General features: G+C 35.8%; 1 protein-coding gene across 1 annotated transcript in view; it reads right to left on the reverse strand.

Annotated features, from left to right (window-relative positions):
- prdm5 (PR domain containing 5) overlaps positions 1 to 15941 on the reverse strand; it is an 80643-nt gene extending 64702 nt beyond the window's left edge. Inside the window, exons 1-5 of the mRNA XM_088913862.1 lie at positions 15723 to 15941; positions 14602 to 14685; positions 12431 to 12553; positions 5049 to 5208; positions 3234 to 3408 (exon numbers count right to left, since the gene is read on the reverse strand). Coding sequence (XP_088769988.1) covers positions 3234 to 3408; positions 5049 to 5208; positions 12431 to 12553; positions 14602 to 14685; positions 15723 to 15821 — 641 coding nt within the window. The 5' untranslated portion in view covers positions 15822 to 15941. The remainder of the gene's footprint in view (positions 1 to 3233; positions 3409 to 5048; positions 5209 to 12430; positions 12554 to 14601; positions 14686 to 15722) is intronic.
- Positions 15942 to 23458: the final 7517 nt, after the last annotated feature.

Consider the following 23458-nt stretch of genomic DNA (forward strand, 5'->3'; position numbering starts at 1 on the left):
ACATTGTAGGGCATTTATACTTTACTAGCAACAATTTAAATAACTAAAATGATTATGCACAAATTCAAATAAAAAACTGTATGACACAATACTGTATAACACTAAAATAATTTAAATTACATAGAATATACTGTAATTTGGTATAAATAGTAATTAGAAAACATAATTTTATTTTAGATTATTAAAAATATATTATACTGTAAACATTGCCATTAAAAATATATCATACTAAAAAAAAATATTTTAATTACTTTCAAAGAAAGACTTACAGTCACGCATTGGAAATTGCACTGTAGCTGATACATGAGTGACACACTGGAGGTATGATGGTTCTCTCCTGCCACTTGGGAGGCCTGGGTTCAATTCTTGACCATCCCTGTCTTGCACTGTGAAACAGCTCCAGGATCTTGTTTGCTACAGTAGGTCTGCACTACACAGGCTCATTCATGTTATTGCTAATTTTATTTTAATCTTAATTTAATTATCCCCAAGAGGCAATGTGATAAAATAGAACTTGTACATTTGACATGTATCGAACTAGGGCCTCCCGCATGACAGGCGATGTATTAAACTAGATTAAAAACAAAGTATTTTCAGTACTAGCTCTGATAAGAGTGGACAAAGACAAATAAATATTTTCAATACTGTTGGGTTTTGTGAGTGAAATTGATTAAAATTACATGTCTGAAATAATATTCCATTTTCTAAAGGGTCTATTTAACAGAATTGAAAGAACAAAGAAAATCATATACTTTAATTCGGCATGTGAGCTGAATTCCTGGATGCCAAAAAACTACAATTTCCAATGTTCCACACAGGAACACAGAATTCTGTGAACATCCACAGATTTCTACAGTATGCTGTACAACAACTACCATATTACCGCTGTTCATGTACAGTGCCTAGTTCATCTTAGATTAAATAATTTACACCAATTTTTTTAAAGGAGTCATTAAAATAAAATAAAAATGTTTCAGCAGTACATATATTCACATATGTTATATTTTCAAGAATGTGATTATTAGACTAAGAAAAACACAGATTAAATATAGCTGTCATTTCAGTAACATCTAAAGCAACATCACAAGGGCCACCTATCGATTCTATTTTGAGCAGTGAAAGGTTGATTGCAGCACACTGGCTTAAAGTGTGGTATAATGTTGCATGTTTACCTTTAACGTGAGGTTTGATGCACATTATAGATGACTGCATCTGTATGTGCCTACATTATAATGGACACATGAATTTGGCTGTCTGTACTACTCTTCTAACATTATGCTTTTGTATATATTCTACACATCTGATTATTATAGTTTCTGAAGGTCTAATCTCAGTTAGGTCCTGAGCCTGAATGTTTTTTTTTCCTTACAGTGCTACACCCCCATCTCTTGTATCTTTTCTATCCAATAGGACTGTTGTCTATCCACTAATTCATCACCATTATTATCTGTTAGCCATGTTTCTGTGATTCCAATTATAGCAATAATACATGGTAATACTGAAAGTTTCTATTTATTTTGTTTTGTTCCTAATACTTAGAATATTTAAATATACTGTTTAGTTACTTGCTCTACTGATGGTCTGTTTTTCCCCTTAGGTTTATTTTGACAGTATTCCTTCCGTATCTCCTTTGCACATTCAGTCTTTGCCTCTTTTCTAGTTTAAATGGTTTTGAATTTCTCAGTAAATATTTGCTGTAAGATACTATAACTGGTGCCAATTTTGCTCAAATGTACAGATATCCTTTACCATAGAAAGATCACCAGTGGTTGAGAAACACTTAAACAACATCCTCATCTATGTGCCGTGTTTACAAATTAACATTTGTAGTTGCTCACTTTGTTGTGGTGCAGGCAGGATCTCTGAGAAAACCCCTTCTTTGGTCTTACTTTTCAATTTGTTTGTCGTTAAATTTGTTTCAATTGGAAAGAGTATTGTTTATGCCAAAGTTGCCCATCTCAACATGAACAACATCAACATTTGTTTTAATGTGTGTTTGCTCAGACCCTGTCTTTGGACAATGACGCCCACTCCATGTCCAGGGAGAAAACAGACTTTTTAAATTCAATATCATTCATATCTTACTTGCAGACTTCTGCAGAATAGACTCTCCAAGAACCACCACTTCTCATTTTGTTTTTTCTAGGACACTGTAACTGTTGAATTTGTTGCGTCTCATACCTTAATATTCATATACTGTATGTAATGTTGGTGCCCAGGGAGCTATGGCCTTGAGCGTTCTAATTAACTGTCTGTTACTAGGTACTACAATGAAGAAAAATAATTTGGTGATCTGATGGCAGACGGGTTATTCAGGACAGGCTGACATACACTTATTTCTGTGACATTATGGGACCAGCTCTTCTCTATCACCTTCTCCATGCTGTTGCTTTTTTTTTTGCCAGGTCCTCAATTGCATCGTTGCGCTTTCTCATGTGCTTTAGCTTGTTGTTCAGTACTCACTTTTTCAGTGTTCACTTTTTAAAGGAGAAACTACATTTTGTTGCAGTTTTTACTTTCATTGGGATACCGGGATACTTCCAGAATATGCCACTTGCTGCAAATCACTCATAAGTTTCAGAATAATTATTAATGAGGATGTTTTACAAGACTTTTATATGTATGAAACTATGTTTGATCCCTCATTAATCAAGATAAGTCACAGTGTGTGCAACAGACACCTTATCAACAAAGCAAGGAATACATTAGCCTCCAAATCAAACATCAACAATCCACAAACTTCACCATGTACACATAAAAGGCCCTACAGCAGAAATATACAATCTTGAGTTGTATGTTTTTTCATACTGATCTGTATATTAGCGCACATGCTCTTTGATTTTATTCATGATGAATATCCATCCATCCATTTTCTAAACTCTTTATCCAATACATGGTCAAGAGGGAGCAGGAGCCTATACACCCTGGACAGGATGCCAGTCCATTGCAGGGCACACACAGACATAAACACTCACATTCAACCCATGGACAATTTTCCCAGAAGCCAATTAACCTAACAGTATGTCTTTGGACTGTGGGAGGAAACTGGAGTGCCTGGCCAAATACCTACAAGAACATAGATACATGCTAACTCCACACAGACAGCACTCCAGAACTGAACTCAGGGCCTCAGCACTGTGAGGCAGCAATGCTAACCATTTAACTAATACAATTCATTAAATTTATTAGACCTGTATGTTACAGTTCTTTTGTTTAATAAAAAATAAACTCACTGTCTTTGTAAAGCCTGTTTAACTGGAAACTTCTTCCCACAGTTCCTGCACTTGAACTCTTTGTCTTCACTGGGCCTCTGATGCAAGGTCTGCAGATGTGCCGCAAGAATCTCCTGGCTGGGGAAACTGCTCTCACACAGGAGACAGTGGTGGTCTTCTTTCCTGATCGCTATCTCTGCAAAACCAGAGACTTCATTCAGGTCTATACACAGCAGCCCAGAGTACTGGTAATATAACTCACTTTCACTATTTATCCTCCTTTTGGTTATTTTGTAAGGTAAACGGAAATAAACTAAAAATGAGAGACAAATATTCCAATTTAAAATTTCCAAATAAACACTATGGCACTTAATCATTCTATCAGCTGCATGTATGATTTTGAGTGTTAATGGCCAGAAATGTTAGTATGAAAGAAGGAACATAAAGTACAGCACTAATGTACTACTGACTAAAATAACACCTAGAGTTTTAATGATCATCGATTGTAGTTTATGATTTCATCAATTAATAAACAAGGCTAAGACAATAATGCAATTTAAAAAAAAGGAAAGGAACAATCTTCTGAAAGTGGCCATTGCAATCTCCTGACTTCCAGAAATATTGTTGAATAAAGAGAAACCCCAATATAAAAAAAAACTCTTAAGCTGTGTGCATTGAACTATCAATCCACTCATTTTCTAACTGCTATATCCAATACAGGTCATGTGGGAATTAGAGCCCATCCCAAGCAATTGGCAGAAGGCGGGATTCACCGTGGAGTCCATTGCAGGGTACACACATCCCCAGACACACACACACATTGCAGGCCCAATTTTCTAACAAGCCAATTAACCTACCAATATGTCTTTGGACTGTGGAAGGAACCCAGGGAACCCAGAACACCCAGAGGAAACCCAAGTGAACACCAAACAAACTCTACAGATAGCACCCCAGGTTTATACAGTAATTGAACTCAGGCTCCCAGTGCTGCCAGGCAGCAAAGCTAAGCACCATGCTACCCTGCACTGAACTATGAGTGAGAAAAATAAGGATGTTCACATGTTGAACACTGTAAAATAATTTCTTGCATTTTTATATATCTTTTTATTGCATTTTTCATCCAAAAGGATCTCAAAGCACTTTTCATATAGGAAGAAACCCACTTCCTCTACCACTTACAGTAAGTGAAGCTCCCATCAGGGTGATGGATAGTGACCATTATGTGCCAGCAACCCCACTACACAGCAGTTTGGGTAAAGCAAAATTGCTTCATTTGTTGCACGAAGGGGGTATTTTACAAAAGCCTGATTGTACCAGCTGTCATCACCATTATTCATCATGTAAATGACTCAAATATGGAACCACAATAGTAATTGTTCCATATGATACATGTCACATGTTAGGTTAAAAGAAAACATTAGCTGACATGGTCTTTAGGGTCTGATAATGTTCTTACCCCTTTGCAATACAATGTTTAAAAAATAATTGAACAACATACAGTATTATTGTTTTGTAGTTACATTACTGCATTTGTCCAGACATGTCATATAAAAATGCAGTTTTTCACTTTCAATATTCAAATGAATGTGAATTATTGTTTAGTTAATGAAGTACAATAAAAATGTCTTTGTGATATAGAAGGTACTTACAGTTTGCAAAAGTATAAAGGAACACACCATGAAAAAGAAAAAGAAAATAACAATGTGCAACTTAAGTGATGAAAATGAATGATGTAAATGTGAATCATACTTGTTTGGATTCTGCGTCCAAGACTGCATGCACAGAAAAAAATTTCAGTGTTCAGCCAGGAACAAGCTTCAAACCTCAGACTCTCACCAAGATGCTTTGATTCTTTGCTGTTTTCATCGTCATCTTTAATAACTTCTTCCTCCTCTTCCTCCTCTTCTTCTTCCATATCACTGTCCAAGTAGCCAATCAGAAGCTCTGTATCTGTGTCTATGTCATCTACAGCCAGGTAGAATATATTTTCCCCATCCTGTTATTAAATACAAAAATGCAAAAATTAACTTTGCATGATGTCTTGGTATCATGTTATCCAAATAAAAATCCAAATACAAAATACATGTACAAGCAATAATAAATAATGGACAGGCTGATGCACAACTTTGCTGTTATAACACAGTTTTACATATTGTGCCCTCCATAAGTACTGGGAGAGTGAAGTCAAAATTGCCGTTTTGGCTCTATACTAAAACAATTCAGATTTGAGATGAAAAGATGAATGAGGCAAAAGTACAGAACTGTATTTTTTTTCTGGTTATTTTTTGAGCATATACACTTTAACATTTTAGAATAAATAACACTTTTTGAGCTCCAGGAATTGACTTAAAGTTAATTAAGTAGTAAACAACTTAGTATCTGGTTGTAAATCCTTTGCACACAATAACTGCATCAAGCCTGTGACCTACTCACATCACCAAAGTCTCGGTTTGTTCTTTTGAGATGCTTTGCCAAGCCTTCGCTACAGCGATTTTCAGTGGTTGTTTGTTTTGGGAGGCTTCTAACTTCATTCTCCTTTTCAGCAAGTGAAATGCACGCTCAATTGGATTTAAACCAGTCAAAGTCTTTCTACTTTTTTTTTCCCTGATGAACTCTTTGGTAGCATGGCAAAAAGTTTTGGATCATTGTCTTGCTGCATGATGAAGCATTGGCCAATAAATCTGGAGGCATTTTCTTGTACAGACGCAGCCAAGATGTTTTTGTAAACAGTTATTCTCGATTCTACAAGCTAAAATCGTTAGTTACTGTACATTAGATGAGTGAGCCTGTTCCAGAGATACATGCCCTAGCCATGACACTACTTCCACCATGTTTCACAGATGAAGTGGTGCTTTTGATTGTCCTGCAATTCATTCCTTTTTCTACACTTTCACCTTTCCATCACTTGGTAGAGGTCTATCTTTGACTCATCTATCCGTAACATTTTGTTCCAGAACTCTACTGGCTCATCTCTGTACTTTTTAGCAAATTGTATTCTGGCCTTTCTAATTTTGGAGCTGATGAGAGGTTTGCTTTCTTGCAGTGCAGCCTTTATAACTCTGCTGTCAAAGTCCTCTGGAAACAGTGGATTGTGATTACTTCGGCACTGTAGAGGTTGGTGGCGATTTCAGTTAGTCATATACAATATAAAGTGGAAATGCAGCTATTTGTTAGAATGAGTAGTACTGAATAACTTCAGAAGTCTGTTATGATGGTTGTGAAATGCAGCAAACCAACATTAAGCATGTAATAATTATAACTAATTCAAGTAACTAATTGCCCACATAAATGAAATTAAATATAAGCAACATATTAAATACTTTAACAAAACAGAATAGAATATCCATTATTTTTCTTATACCCATCCAATTTCACCAGTTTGGATTTCACCAGTTTCACCATCTTGATACACCAGGGGAGAATGAGGAAGTCTAAGCAGACTCCAGTGTCTATAAATGTGTTTGGCATCATTATAATTAACTGATCATTCACGACTGACTGAGACATGATTGTTTAATTTGTGTGATTTTTTTATTGTTTTCTAAGACTAAATCACCTTATTAATGAGAGAGCTGGTTGGGCACAGGTGATGAGGTGATTTAACCCACTTGAATGAAAATCAATAAAGAAAAAACACAGTAAAACAAATATGCCAGGAGTGGAGCCAAGTCATGTTTAGCAATGAATCAAGGTCTTGTTTAGCCCACTGTGATGAGATGTCAAGGGGGTGCTTTTTGAAGCGAAATTACTCAGTTAACTGGATAACTTTTGTAAATGTGGACTTAATTGTATACAGTTAAGTAACTACAGCAACATCCTCTATTCTTAACCTGTTCCAGGGCAGGTAAAGTCAAACTTATCTTGACTTTGAGGTAAGGAGCTTAACTCACAGACCAATCATGACCAATGATGTCACATTTCTTCAGGGATCCAGTTGACATTAGAGCTTTGCAGAGAGGATGAAATTTTAGAGATCATGCTTTACAGCTGATAATTTTTATATGAAAGATACTCTTTCAGCAGAAAGAGTATACTTTACACTCCAATCTCTTAAGCCCATACATTGTTAATACTGCTTGTCATAGCGAAGTGTTAAAAGAAACTTAAACCTTCTTCATAGGGCTGAGAATCCTTGTGACTGATGTTTTTTTTTTTGCTGTGTTGGCAACTCAGAGTGCATCAGTGATGTGCAATACGGAAAGTGGTGTTTGCACCAAAATACCATCAAACGGGATTCATGAAATTACTGGCAATATTCTCATATTTAATTCTATCCACTGTAAATGTAGCTGTGTTGCCTGTAGCCATGCTTTGAGATCTAACCATTTCTTGCAGCATTTCCTAATATGACTGGCTCTCTTGACTTCACAGACACTGACATTAAAGCCCCAACAGGGCCAAAATGAGCTATTCATTTTAACAGCAAATCAATTCACAGCATCAATGTACAGTTAAGAAATAAATCTCTTGCCTAAAACCAATACAGACATTTTTACCTGGCTTAAGAATCTCGATAACTTGGGAGGGCTCACCTATACTACTTGATTCACACCACAAAAATGTTGGGAAGAAAACAAGATTCCAAAAACGGAATACATTCTTTGTTGTGTTGATGATGATGATTCCTAACTCTCCAGTCTTACTCTGCTCATGCTTCTTCTTGTTGGCTAAAATAACGAATATTTTCATTCAGAGGACAGAACTGCACTCTACTGAACAGTAGGACTGTGGATGATATTCTTGTATTTTGTCTTGACCAGCTGCAAGCTCCTCCCATTGAGGTCAAGCTACGGTAAATGCACAAATTAAATTAAAATTGAACAATTACACAACGGCTTAACAAGTAGCTCTACTTAAATGCCATTAGAGTGTAAATTAAGTAATACCAACACATGAGCGCCCACGGAATTGTTATAGTCCAGTTTTATCTGGAGGGATTTCATAATGAACATCTACATTCAATTTATCAGCAGTTCTTTCTCAAACATTTCTCTGACTTTTGTGGTGACTACATTATAGCTCATTGTTATTAGAACAGATTTTATCCTCATAGCTTTCCATAAAGAGCCACAATCCAAGGTCACTGGATTAAGACGCACGTTCCTGACCCGGATGGAGGATTCGATACTCGACCTTCCTTGCTTACTGAAGTGCAGTGCGAATGCAGCTTGCACTGATTCCAGCAGTGGCTACATACAGATTTCTACCCTGTGACTTAAGCAGTACAACAACCGTCGATAACAGATGTTATTCAGCATTATAAATTTACATGTCTGTCCTATAAAATGTCAATTGTCTCATAATTCATGTTGCATTAATAGTAGTGTTTATTTTGATGCTCAGTATATGTAAACACTAAATATACATTTTTGGAATGGAAATAAACCTCTCAGAAATACACAGAAATGTGAAAACCAAATAACTACAAATAAAGAATTTAAAATATATCTCATTAATATGATTATCATAATATGACTGTTTTAACACTTTTTTAACAAGAACAAAACTACTGAAATTGTGCATTTTATTTTATTATTATTTTATATAAGGGATCCTTTAAAAATATTAAATATTAAATTTAAATTTCCACATTTTATTATGAGAAAGTTGGAGATAAAAAGACAAGTAAAATTTTAAAAATATTATTTTAGATTATTAATTCTACATTACATAATAACAAATGACAGAATTATACTTTAATTTAGAGCCAGAAACAGATGTCTAAAGCTGACCTCAATCTTCACACAGTCAGATTTCTTCAACAGGGCATTAAGGGCATTAAGGACGTGAATGGGCAGCATAGTTGTGAGCAGATCTGGTTAAAGGGGCATGAATCCAAGTTTTCCTACTGCTTCATTGCTTTTAATACTGATGAAACTTATCCACCAATTCATTTAAAAGATAAATTAATGTGGATTACAGGGTGATCTTCTCATCTGCTATTTTGTGTTATTTGATTTTTTTGGTGCTGCCTATTTTATTTCATCCATATGATCAAGAAAGAAGTGCACAGAGAACTGTCTAGGTTTTCCTAGTTACATCTAAAATCAGAGGTTCAGCTTTCAACTCCCCTGTACAGACAGTGCTGCTGTTGTACCCCTGAGCAAAGCATGTCATCCTGATTCCTCCTGTCAACTCAGCTGTATAAAATGTGTACCAGCATTTGTTAGGGGTTAAACTCTAGGCCTAATATCCTTTCCAGGAAAAGTCTTGTTTTTCAGTCCATGTAAGACCATATATAACTTTGACCCTACAAGCCACTTAGATATTTAGCCCATATTTACCATCAAAGAATTACCCAAACTGAAAATTTGTCAAAATATTTCTAGTACAAAAAAAGATTTTTCACCTGCAGTCAATAATGTCGTTTCTGAAAATAATCTTCCTGGGAAAGTTGTTTAGTTCATTTCATGACTGTAATTGAGTAAAATATTTAATCAATAACAAAAAAGAAAAAAAATGCTATGAATGGCTAAGCTCTCCCAAAAAATTATACAATATTAAGTGTTGAGATTGTGTGAGCCACTGGATTATACCTCCTATAACCCTATTTTCAAAGTTTATCAACAAAAGATTGAAGCCAAATTGTTTTGTTAAACTGTTTAGAACATTACTTTATGACTTGACCATAGCATCACTCTGATGTCTCTTGGCAGAAGACAGCAAAGATATATTATACAGTTAGTAACCATTCGAGAAAAAAATGAGGTTTGCTCAATTCCAAGTCAGACAAGACTATGTGGTATTTTATTTAATTTATGTTAAACACTTGAAAAGCTAAATATGCTTACACGACAATATCTTCAAATAGAAATAATGTCCAAAGACCAAACATTGTGTTGTCAAAGCAAACTCATTTAACAGAAAAATATTTCTAACAGTTTTCATTTGAAGGAGACTGAGGGTCTACACTGGGGAGTTAAAACCTTTCATAGGGAAATACTGCAACAGTATTCTAGAAGAAATACACCATTGTTTTATTTTTCACAGAAAAGAGGTTCCAGGCAACGTAATCCCAATTTATTGGCAAAAAAGGATGAAAGTTCAATTCAGAATACTAGAATACTAGTTTTAAAACAAAAACAGAAAACTCAATGTGGAATGACTAAATATCTCTTATATATGTTGTCTATGTGGTTTTAATTTAAATTGTAAATGGATTAAGTAAAACATTGGGTCCTAACAGTTACATGAATTATTTCTTCAACTGAATGTTTGACTTTGAGGGACATTAAATCAAATCTTTGCTAAAAAATAGTAAATCACTGGGACAGGCTCAAGCCATCTTTATCACAGCCTCAGTGTGCTCTAGATATGGCTTCCTCATTGCATAACAATTTAATCCCTCTGCTTTGAAAGAATTATAGCTATTAAGACACCATGAGTAGACTGCAGTCTTTCACATGTGCAGCTGACAGTATAAAAATGACATTAAGCAGCTTATAGAAATTGAACCTTCCCACTTTCCATGATTTCTTTTCCATTGCCTGCTTAACAGAGATAGCTTATTCTAACTTTACATATTTAACTACTGCTTTGGTCTTCATTACTAATCGTTCAATATAGCATCATCTAAACTATAGTCTTTCAAAGTTCAGAGAAAATACTTCTGTTCCTATTAACCTCTCCAACTCTATTAAACAAGTCCTTTGTTTCATGATCTAGACACAGAACAGCATTCTGTCAGATTACTAATCACCTAGCCCTCTGGTTTTAAGATCTCTCAGAAACTGACGTCCACAAGCTGCAATGTAAAAGATCACTTTTTATTGGATAACATTAATATGTTCAGGGCAAAAAAATGCTACTTAAATCATAAGTGTGTTACAAGACGTTTAATGTAACAATTTACCACTTTTTTTCATAAGGCTTAATTTATGAGTAAAAAGGATAAAATTTGTGCTACACTAAATACATAAGGACTTTGTGTTTTATGTTTAAATGTTGTCAGTCTAATTGTCTTGCAAGCTGTATTAAACCATAATTAAGCAGAAAACTTGCATTGCCTATTTAAATGATGACTACTAAAATTATTACTACTAGTAATACTACTAGAAGTATTTTTGCAATATAGTTTTTACTGTACAACCAGTCAAAATTATGGGGCCATGTAGGTGTCGTACTGAAATCCTACTTAAATAGTAAATTATGCTTCAACCACTGTTTTATGGAAAATGTTCAGTAATAAATACAGTTATAATAATAGATACACTTACTCATAATTTATCTCAGCTACTCCCAACAAACTTTTCCCCTTTGAAAAGGAGTTTACATTATCAGTTAGAGTTCAGTAGACATATTTTGGAACCTGAACTAATTAAAGCAAGACCCTTGCGAAGAGAAGTCACTAGCTATTGTAGATACCCTGTTCTTTTTAACAAGGGGCAGGGAGAAAGTAGTATGAAAAACGTCTTCAAAGAAGGAGATAAAATGATCTTGTATCCACACCAACCTTTCAGGGCACCCTCCTGCAGACCTCAACATTTACATACAGATACAAAAAAAAACACCAAAGGTGTAATGCATACAAAGGCATCTAAGGCAGAAAGATTAAAATTGTTCTATCTAAACCATCAAGTGAGACATTTTATAACCTGAAACCATCTTGTTGCCATTTTCAGTTGTCTAGTGAATGTCATCGCATTGAAGTTGAGGTCTGTGATATCATAAGTCAGTCAGAAATATCTCAAATGGGCACCTAACCATAGAAACAAAAAACGAGAAACAGTGCAGTGCATATTACCAGAGACTAAAGAATAAGAAGACTAAATAAAGTTTGAGCTTTTGAACTCCAACAGGAAAGTGCATGTAAGAAGAAAATTTAAATGAGATTATCAGATTGGTGTGTGACTCCTGTAGTAAGACGTAAAAGTATGGACAGTATTGGTCTTGTTCATAAATAATTTCCTCAATTTAGTGTTTTAAAATTGTTAGGACACATTTGTTTATTCTGCTCACTTCTCACTTTCTTGAGTTTCAGTTGGAATTCTGATATCAGGAAATGTTACAGGTTACATACAATAGAGAATTTTCTTACTCTTACTGTCAACCAGTACATTTTTAACTGGTGATTTTGTTACAGTAAGTATTCCTTCTATTCTACATTAGATAAAAAATGAAAAATTCACTAGGCAACTGATCTAGAAAAAACAAAATATCTACAGACACTCTCATTTCGAGATAATATAAAGGTGCTACCTAAAAGAAGACAGCTTTACCTGGATAGCAGCCAGGTTTTTTTGCTCCTGTGATGGGGCCTGATGGACGAAACGCAGCCAGTTTGCGTGCCGTGGATTGCTAGCATCCAGAACATAAAGAACTTCTCCTTTATTCCCACGAACCTGAAAAGTGAAATAATGTTTCCAAGATAACCTTTTACTTTAACATTTCAATTTATGAGCAAACAGTAGAGACTTAAAGAAAATTAAACGGATGATGCTGTAAAATGGCTGCTAGGTGTCTGTTGAAAAACATCTTCTTTTCAAAAGTTATTTATGATATCATTCCATACCATACATTTCACATGCAGCAAAAGTTCACTTAAGTGTTACAGCATGACTAAGAATCACTCATGCACTATTCTCATGTTATTTGCATTTTAATGTAATACTGCTTCCACATATAAAACATATTATGCCATATAATGAAAGGGTGTTCTAGGTCAATGTGTCAAGAAAAAAAGTATGTAGATAACACACAAGCACATGTTGATAGAATGTTGATAGAATGTTTGACCATGATGACATACAGCCATGAATGAGAGGGTATAAAATTAATTAAGCAAGAAGCTCTGTCTCAAAGACACATTGAAAACAAACCAGATAAATAGAAAGTGGCAGCAGTGCTAGTTTTCCAAACCATGAAGGTCGAGAGAGAGTGGAATTCCAACCACACAGGTGTATGAGCATTAGCAATTGAAAATCATAAAAAAGAATTATGCTTGGTTTGTCATATTTTAAGCCCATATGTGTTGGTTCTCTAACATGTGTCACTGACTTGATCAGAGTCTGACAGAAAATGTGTTCCATGGAATAGTGAGCTCATATACAGTATGAACAATGTTGTCAATGAAATGCATTAATGGGGTTTAAATGTCAATTCTACAGAAGCAATACTACCTCATAGTCTGATATTGTCAGATCTAACAGCTAAGCAAGGCTGGGCCTGGTCAGTACTGTGATAGGAGACCTATTTGGAGATAACATCCTTCAGACGAGTTGGTAAACCAATGTCCAGACTATTTGGTTATTAAAAAGCTCATGGAATTGCTCACAAGTACAAGAATGGTATCCTCTGTGTTCTGCCAAAATTACATTCTGGGTTTGTACAGTCAGATCTACATGAATTCCCCCCCCCCCAGTCCAGTTGAATTCATTATCAATCAGGTGTCAATTAAGTGAGCAATTTCTCACTTCTCTGCCTATTATGTGGTGTAGTGTAGCTGCTCTACCATAATTGGTGGGTGCTACACTTCAAGCTATGAAGGTAGCATATTTCTCCCATCTCTTTTGAGATTTAAAACACTACATAAATTCAAGAAATTACTATTAATCTATAAATTATGATTAACATAATTAAGTTAACAATACTAGCCAATTGATCCTGTTTTCATTAAATGTGTTGGTTAGAACAATTAAGTCAGGTTTGGAATTGCCTGGCAGTGAGACAAAAAGAAAGCAAAAAACGGATTCATTTTTCATGCAAGTTGCTTTAGAGCCAGAGCAGAACTGGCAGAATTGACAAAGTTTTTCAACATTTTATTGAGCACTTCACAAGCAACTGCAAAGATGCAGCTTGGGCACACATCAAAACTGTTTGCCACGTGGTCTCAATTGATTGCCATTGTCTGAGATCTGAGATCATAAATAATGGTTCTATGCAATTACAAAAATCATGTACCACGTTGCCTGTAGTTGTCTTACTATTTGATTCTGCTCAGCTTCTGTTAACGGTGGCACTGCAATTATACACCTAACAAACTTTCCTACTGTTTTCAATAAAATTATCATTATCATTAAAATTGCCATTTATGATGCATTAGAACAGTTTAATTGGCCCCACAAACATATCACATCACCTGGTCAATTTCATTAAATGGTCAGTAATCCACACACAGCATTTCAACCATGTAATGTGCCCATTACTTTCCCATTGGAAAGTATCAATTTATATTATATAAAGGATATGCTATACAAATTTTCTGTGGTAGATTTCCGTATCCACGCTGAGCATACACAGTCAAGTACAAGAATTGCAATATTTAACTTTTGCTTTTAGCAGGAAGTCTTTAATGCTAAATGAAAAGTACTATGTATAAAGTAGCATCAGTAAATAAAAAATCTAAAAATGATTAGTATGCAATTTTTATGTAAATAATCTTACAACATACCTCCCACATCAATCTGGGATCCATACTTTCATCCAGCTCATTTGGCATTTTCTTCTCACCTGCAAAGGGGCCAAATCTCTCCCCCTGAAAGAGAACAGAAATAACTCAATACACAATTCAAAAGCATCAATGGCACAGACATTGATTGCTAGATACCATTTTATTTCAAAGCAATCTGAAGTTTATCTTTTTTATGCTGTGTTTTATCAAGTGGAAAAATAATAGTTTACACACGCATAAAGGTAATTTTTGCCATGTTGTCAAACCAGTTCAATTAAATAAAAAAATCCTCTGTTTACCACTGGTACACACTACTTAAGACTAATGCAATACCTCGTTGTATTTTTGAAGACAACTGACAATTTCTGCCTGCATTTCAATGGTAAAATCCTTATACAAGATTAGAAATGTGTAAAACAATTTCTTCACGAAAGATACAACGTGTAAACATTGCTTTCATAACAATATCTGTTCAGATAAATACTGGCCTGATGATAAAAAAACAAAAATCTGGAACTAAACATGAGTATTCGCATGAGTCTCCATACTTTTCATTTAGATATGTACTGTATAAGTCGTCTTTTTTCGCGTATAGATATTAAAAACGTTGAATATGAAAGTAAGGTGAATCTTTAATATGTATAATTTCAAAACGCAAAGTTTTTCACCGTCTTCCTCTAGCCCGGTTTTTCACTATCAGTTACGCATATTTATAAAAATGACGTCTAAGGAATGTGTCGAAGCTGCTGATCCTGCATGTTAAGACGCCAACATTGTTAAGTTGCGTTTTTTTTAAAATGTACCTATTATGAAGTTTGCTAAAAGAGGATATAATATGTAACTGTTATGAAACGTGATAAAGAACTCACTTAAACTGTATAAAAACGGATATGAAAAAAAGCTTTGTCCATCTTACACAATTGCAACACAATACAGTTACAGTATATAGTAGATACGTGGCACTCAATACTGGTCCAGTGTCTCCTTACAACGTAAGCTTACACAAGTCATTTGTCTTGACTTTAATGCTGGATCACATATTAAAAATTCTCGCACGCATTCCATTACATTAAGGAACTTCTGTAAATCAGGATTTCGTGATTGTGCTCAAATCAACAAACCTTTTTCACTCGTCTGGCGGTGTAAAGACCGATTCCTTCTTGGACCTTAGAAGACTTCAGGGAAAATCTGTCTGGCACGTACATACCCAGCATTTTCATTTCTTTCAAAAACTGTTCTATAAGAAAATTTAACTCTCATAATAACAATTCGTTTATGAGATGTTAGATTTTCATGCGAGAACTGTGTGTATTTTCCTACTCTAAAACATACACCCCAGATTTAAACTTCCATGTTGTTCCTCCTAGACTGAGCGCATTAATGCGATCTGATTGGTGGAAAGTTTGTGCCCAAAAGCTACAGAACTCAAAATGCTGAAAGATGAACACTGTTTTTGCGCCCAATACCTCGCTTAAAAGTTAGAAAACGGAGATAGATTTTAACGTGTGTATAAACATTTAACCAACTATTACTAAATTAAAAAATATTTTACCAGTACGAAAATTTATTGAAATGAAGAAAAGGAAAGCTTTGATTTCCCAGAAAAAAAACAACATAAAATGCAGACAATAGCATTAAAAATGTATATACATATATCGCTTTCTGTATTAATATTAGGGAGGTAGTGCTGTTCTTGGGGAAAGTAATAGATTTAGCAGTACATTGATCTGAGTGGTAAATGAGCAATACAATTTCCACCACGTTCATTCTGCACCATTGCTTATCTTAACTGATCCATATTTGATTACATTCACTTGATATTACGTGACGCTGTTAAAAAAAATAGAAAATAAGTTGTCAAATTCAGACACAGGTTCCAAACATGGGTTTTTAAAATGTAAATTTAACCAAATTTCAGTTACATAAACAACTAAGACCATGTGATGACGTGTGATTAGAAATAACATCTGATTATACTGTTAATATACAGCAGATAGCATAACACATGTAATACTATGACCACTCCTAATTGGAGTTACTTAATTGGACCAATTTAACACCTTCTCCAAAACAGGGAGCTGTTGCTTTAATGGGACTGAGAGATCCTCCAGGAACTTTGAACCACAGGACTACAGAATATTTTCTCAGGTGGGTCATACTGGGAACTTGAATACATGCTAACAATTCAATTCAATGTATTGTTATATAGCGCCTTTCACAACAAGGTTGCCCCAAGGCGCTTAACAATGCAAGTAACCATACATTGTCAGTACTCCATGCAGATCTCTGTAGACCAGCAAAATCCTCCTAAACGGTAGCTATATCCACAATGTTCCTCTTGGATCCAAGGCAGTGATGCGCATCCAACTCAGATGGTCCCCAGCCCGGGCACCATTCAGACATATGGGGAGGAGGATAGAATAGTTTGGTCAGAACAGATATATCTACCTGGTGGGCCAACATAGAGAAACACAATGGCATGCACAGCAGCACCAGCAGGCATGGTTGCAGCAGGCTATAATGTAAGGTGTGAGTAGGCTAAGCTGAAATAATAGGTCTTCAGTCTGGATTTGAATACTGAGATTGACTCGGCATCCCAGATATGGGGTGGGAGACTGTTCCATAATCTAGGGGCCCTGTAACTATAGGCTTTACAGCCAACTGTTTTTTTTTATTAAAGCGTAGAATATGAAGAAGACCTGTGTTCTGTGATCTAAGCAGGTGACTTGGATGGTATACATTAATAAGTTCCATTAGATAGACAGGTGCCTGACCTCTGAGAGCATTGTAAGTAAGTAGAAGGATTTTGAAGTCTGCCCTGTACCTGACAGGAAGCCAATGAAGAGACAGGCTGCTTTCATTCATGCCTGGTATCAACACAGACTGCATACTGTTATAAAATAAAAGCTCATGCTAGCCTACCTTTTCATTTTAATTAACATAACATCACTTTATTAGCCCTATAGAATTCTTGCATTAGGAATTCATCTTTTCACATACCCCATCTTGGTCTCCATGAGACACACAGACAGGGAGAGAGCCTGAGGTCAGAGCGCAGGGTCAGCCATTGTACAGCACCCCTGGAGCAGTTGGGGTTAAGGGCCTTGCTCAGGAGCCCACCAGAGCAGGATTCCTCTGCCAGCTGTGGGATTTGAACCGGCAACCTTCCAGCCACCGGTGCAGATCCTTAGCCACAGAGTCCACCTGTTAAAAACATAATTACACCAGTCCACCTGTTAAAAACATAATTACTGTATGTTTCTTCTGTCCATCCATCCATTTTCTGAACTGCTTCATCCAACATAGGGTGACTGGGGGAACTAGAGCCTAACCCAGCAAGCAACGGCAGCAAGACAGGATACACCCTAGATGGGATATTAATCCATCACAGAACACACACAGACACAGACCAGGGCCAATTAACCTACCAGTATGTCTTTGGACTGTGGAAGGAAATCAGAGCACCCAGAGAAATCCCCCATGAACATGGGGAGAATGTACAAATTCAAAGCAGAAATATACACCACAGGATTTGAACCAAGGGCCCTTGCGCTGTTAGACAACAATGCTAACCACTGCACCACCATGCCACCTGTCTTTTTCAACATATGTAAATCTCATACATGCTTTAAATGGGAACTGCAGTCCCAATTTCCCAGATGAGTTGTTATCATATCATCAGTAACAAAATAAATTAATTGACAGCATCACAGTTTTTTACAAATACTGTACCAATTTAAGCACAAACTTTGTGAATGCAGTGTGGTTGGTTGAGTGCCGTCGAGTCGGTATCGACTTATGGCTACCCCATGGACAGTTCCGAAAGAAGTGTATGGTCCCCTTTTTGTTGCAAACCACTGGTCTTGCCACAGGTGAGAGTTCACGCGAATTGTGACACGAAGCAGCCCTTCCTGCCTACTAGTCACTGTGATGACAAATGTAATGCGTTTTACAAACGAAAAAGTACATTGTGCAGATTTAAAAAGTGAATATTATTTGTCGGCTAAACTGTCTCGAAGCCGAGAGCAATGGAGTCTAATGGATTAATGGATTAAGAGATTTATTCTAAGACTGCGTGTTTACAATGTAATAAGGCCGCTTCACCTCACCAGAAGTTTTGTTGCCTTGTTCTGAATCACAGAATATGGAGATGCACACACCTGGAAATTTAGTCTATTTTGTCATGTAAATTGAAGGTTTTTCACATCACTGTATATATTTTACTTTCATTGTGGTTGCACTGATCAATGCCCATTCTTTCTAACCCCAAAATATAAAAATTGTGTTGCAGTTCCTTTTTAAGTCAACCTGGATAAAGACATCTGTCAAATAAATACTTGTGCACATTGTATATGAACTCTTGTAGTATTATTATAAGTGTTATATAGTAGTTATGATATATTATATGGAATGAACAATCTATTACAGCTTTTCATTTACTGCATGTACTTTATATTATGGTCCCATGTGTTTTCTTATGCTTATCCACTACTGTACAAAACCAAAATAATGCAGTTAGGTGTAGTATAACATAATTGTAATGGTAAGACAGGCCATGCAAAGTCCAGATACTTTACTGTTACTGCACAATTGAAGAAGACAGACTAGTGTGATCTGTTGCCCCACAACTCTGTATTAGATAAAATGGTTAGAAAATAGATAGATGGACTAGTGTGATCTGTCTTTTTGTAAAGGAGAGTCAGCATTCCAGTTTGTTCTTACTGCTTAATTAGTAAACTTAGACTTTTAAAACACAGAACTCCATTTCCACAGTGTCTATTTAGACACTAAAAAATATCTCAGAGATTTAGAGTCATAAACAAAATTTTGTATCTTCTTTTGTATACTAAGTAATGAAATCTGATATGGAGTGTATATTACACTGAATATGTCATGGAATTACCCAAAATTAAAACATATATTATATTATGCTTATTATTTATATTAATTTGTATAAAATACAGTTACTTGACAGTGCTCTTTTATCTACCCTTGACACCTTTGTTCCTTTAAAAACTCGAACCATCTCTTTCTCTCGCCCTGCCCCCTGGTACAATGACCATCTGTGATCCATGAAGGCAGCCTCTCGCAAACTTGAGCGTAGGTGGCGTCTTTCCGGCTTAAATGTACATTATCAGGCTTGGAGAGATTACTTATCTGATTATAAGGTTACTATAGAGTCTGCTAGATCCACCTACTTCTCTCACATCATTGAAAATCACCAAAACAACCCCAGACATCTTTTCTCCACCATCAACAGACTGCTCAAGCCAAACTGCCCTACTACATTACCTGCCTCATCACAACTTTGCAACACATTCTTAGATTTCTTTAGTTCTAAGATTGACAACATCCGGCATCGCATTCTCTCCACTATGCATATCATTTCCATACCTCCTCCCTCCTCATCCAACTTCTCTGGTTCCCTTCTCTCCAGCTTCTCTCTTCTTGACTCAGCATCCCTCAACAAACTAGTTACATGCATGAAACCCACCACATCTATTTTAGATCCCATTCCCACCACTTTATTCCAGTCCTGTTTCTCTTCTCTCTGTCCCATTGTCCTCAATATTTTACATGAATCCATGAGCACTGGCATTGTACCAACGGTCCTCAAAACTGCTGCCATTACCCCCATGCCAAAAAAGCCTAACATGGCTCTCGACAATCTTAATTTTCACCCCATCTCCAACTTACCCTTTCTTTCTAAAATTCTAGAACGCGCTGTCACACTTCAGTTACATAACCACCTCATGACAAACAACCTTTTTGAACCCCTCCAATCTGGCTTCCGTCAACTTCACAGCACAGAAACTGCCCTGGTCAAAGTCACCAACGATCTTCTAATAGCTTCTGATTCTGGTTCTCTTTCTATACTCATCCTTCTTGATCTCAGTGCTGCTTTTGACACTGTTGACCATAACATCTTACTTTCTTGTCTTGAGACTGTGTTTGAAGTTTCTGACACTGCCCTCAAATGGTTCAAATCTTACCTCACTGATCGCTGTCACTTTGTCTCTCTTAATGGGTACAGGTCTGAAATCGGTCTTGTTAAGTCTGGTGTCCCTCAGGGCTCAATACTGGGCCCCTTGCTCTTCAGCATTTACATGTTCCCTCTTGGTCAGCTTTTAAGATCACATGGCCTCAGCTTTCATTTTTACGCTGACGATACTCAAATATACATCCATACCAAACCTGGCACTGATGTGGCTGTCTCTATTCTATCTAATTGCATCTCTGACATAAACATTTGGATGACTCAAAACTTCCTTCATCTTAACTGTGACAAGACTGAAGTCATGCTTATTGGTACCCCACATCAACTTCGTAAAGCCAGTCCTGTAACCCTTTCTGTAGATTGCTCTGTACGTGAGCTTCAATCAAAATTGAAAAACCTTGGGGTTATATTCGATTCTGGCTTAACATTCGACCCACATGTGCAGCATACTGTCAAAACATCTTTTTTTCACCTTAGAAATATCGCAAGACTACGCCCTATGCTATCATTAACTGTGGCTGAAAAGCTAATCAACACATTTGTATTCTCTCGAATTGACTACTGTAATGCTCTACTCGCTGGGGTATCTAATTCACTCTGAACAAACTGCAGTATGTCCAAAATTCAGCAGCCAGAATCCTGACCAGGTCTAGTGCAAGTGTTCACATTACTCCTGTCCTGGAGTCCTTGCACTGGCTTCCGGTCAAATTCCGTGTAGACTTTAAAATCCTCATGCTCACCTACTGTATAAGGCTCTGCATGGTTTGGCACCTCAGTACCTGTCTGAACTATTATCGCCCTACTCCCCACCTCGCAACCTCCGCTCTTCAAATTCTGCCCTCCTTACTGTCCCCCAAGCCCGTCTACATTGTATGGGTGACAGGGCCTTCTCCTGTTATGCCCCCAAGCTCTGGAACTTTTTACCCAAGGATATCAGAGAGTCACCTTCTCTAAACTCCTTCAAACCCAGACTCAAAACCCTCTTCTTTAGAAAAGCCTTTACTTAACTGTTCCATTCTTCATCCCTCTGCTCTTCTTAGTACCAACATCCACAGTCTCCTCTATATATTGTAATTGTGTCTTATCTTGTGTATTCTCCTTATTTATTGTTGTATTCTTCTTATTTATTGTTATTGTCATCCTGTAAAGCGCTTTGAGAAGCCACCTTTAAAGGCGCTATATAAAATAAAGTTTATTATTATTATTATTATTATTATTATTATTATTATTATTATTAATGTCATACTCTCCAATACAATACAATAAAATAAGACTGTAAATCCCCATTTTCACTGTGGCAATGTAACGTTACAAACATTATCATACAGTTTTTGCTTTTTTAGTTTTGTTTAATGCCCCATACCAATTATTGGAATCAGAAGTATTAAATTTATTTTTTTTAATTAACACTTAAGGGCAAACAGTCCTTCTGTAGAAACATCTGTCTTAAATGAAATATCCATTCTTTCAATTGCACCCAACAGCATAATTGTGAGGCAAAGCAGAAGTTCAAAATAAGGATTAAGATAATAACATCAAATATTATAAATCTAATAGGGATAGTCCCTTTTGATATAACTTAACTGCGCCAGGCCAATGTACAAAGCCCAATGCAATCAATACATCTCAGTAAATGAAGCCAAATTACTCCTTATGATCAGGTATCATATAAAGCCTTGAAGGAGAAAAATTGCCCATATGTTGTACTTTAATATTTCCAAATAGTTCCATATTTAAATTGGAATATTTCCTGTTAAATTAGGACTCTATTAAAGATAGGGCTATATCTGTACATCTGTTTATCGGTGAAAGCTATACTACTTATACTTTTTGTTCATTGAAATGCAACTGAGAAAAAATATGTGCAATATATAATAATTCTTATTTTTATTTTAGAAATAATATATAATTATATAATATTTTTTATAAAATATAATATATTATTCTCATATTATTTATTTTTATATATCTATTCCTTTGTTATATATTTTTTATATCCTATACTTTATATATTCTAATTCCTCTTTTGTGAAAAACATTTTGCCCACAGTTTTATACTTGGTGTTTTATGTACGGTGTGTTTTGACAGTAATGATGGAAGAAGGGAGACAAGTTCTTTTCTTACAATGTTTTATTCAAGTCCTTCTATCAGACTTCAATGCCTTCACACTGTAAGACTGAAAGTGTCCTGGTATAGGCGAAGGCCACCCAGCTTTTTTTATATGTGTTGTGCACTGTTCTGCCCATTTCCACTTCTTGAAAGCTATCTGATATAATACTGTAACTTAATGGCCACTAACTTTAAGACTTGAGAGTGGCTAAGAGGAAATCACATCTTCAAATATAAAATATTGAAGCTTTAGGGGGGCAATTCAAATTGATTGGCCTAGTCTGAAAAATCACATTGTGAAGTGGAATATTTTCCCCAAAGAAATAAGAAATAAATGTAAATTGATCTCTTTTGCACAATATATATATATATGTCTTTATTTGGGAAATATATAATTATATATGTACTGTATATGTTTAGAAAATTAAGACTTTAAAAGAGACTAAGTTCTTAAACTGAATCTTTTGCTGTACAGTATATCATTTGAGTATAGCATGTCTTGGAAAATGGTAAGTTTTATCCTTGTTGTTTAAAAAACATGATCCAAAACTAACTCATGTGGCTACACACACAGGTCAGATTGCAGTCTGCAGATCTGTAATTGCTCTGTTTCGGATTCTTGTTTCCTTAATGCTGAGCTGACGTGGACTGGACAGCTACTAGGAACCTATCCGGAACAAATCACACAGACATGACCTGAACACAAACCACATGTTGTACTGTTGATTAGGAACTACACAACATTTACA

This window comes from Atractosteus spatula, chromosome 1 (genome assembly GCF_055471065.1).
Source record: "Atractosteus spatula isolate fAtrSpa1 chromosome 1, fAtrSpa1.hap1, whole genome shotgun sequence".
In the NCBI taxonomy this organism is placed as follows: domain Eukaryota; kingdom Metazoa; phylum Chordata; class Actinopteri; order Semionotiformes; family Lepisosteidae; genus Atractosteus; species Atractosteus spatula.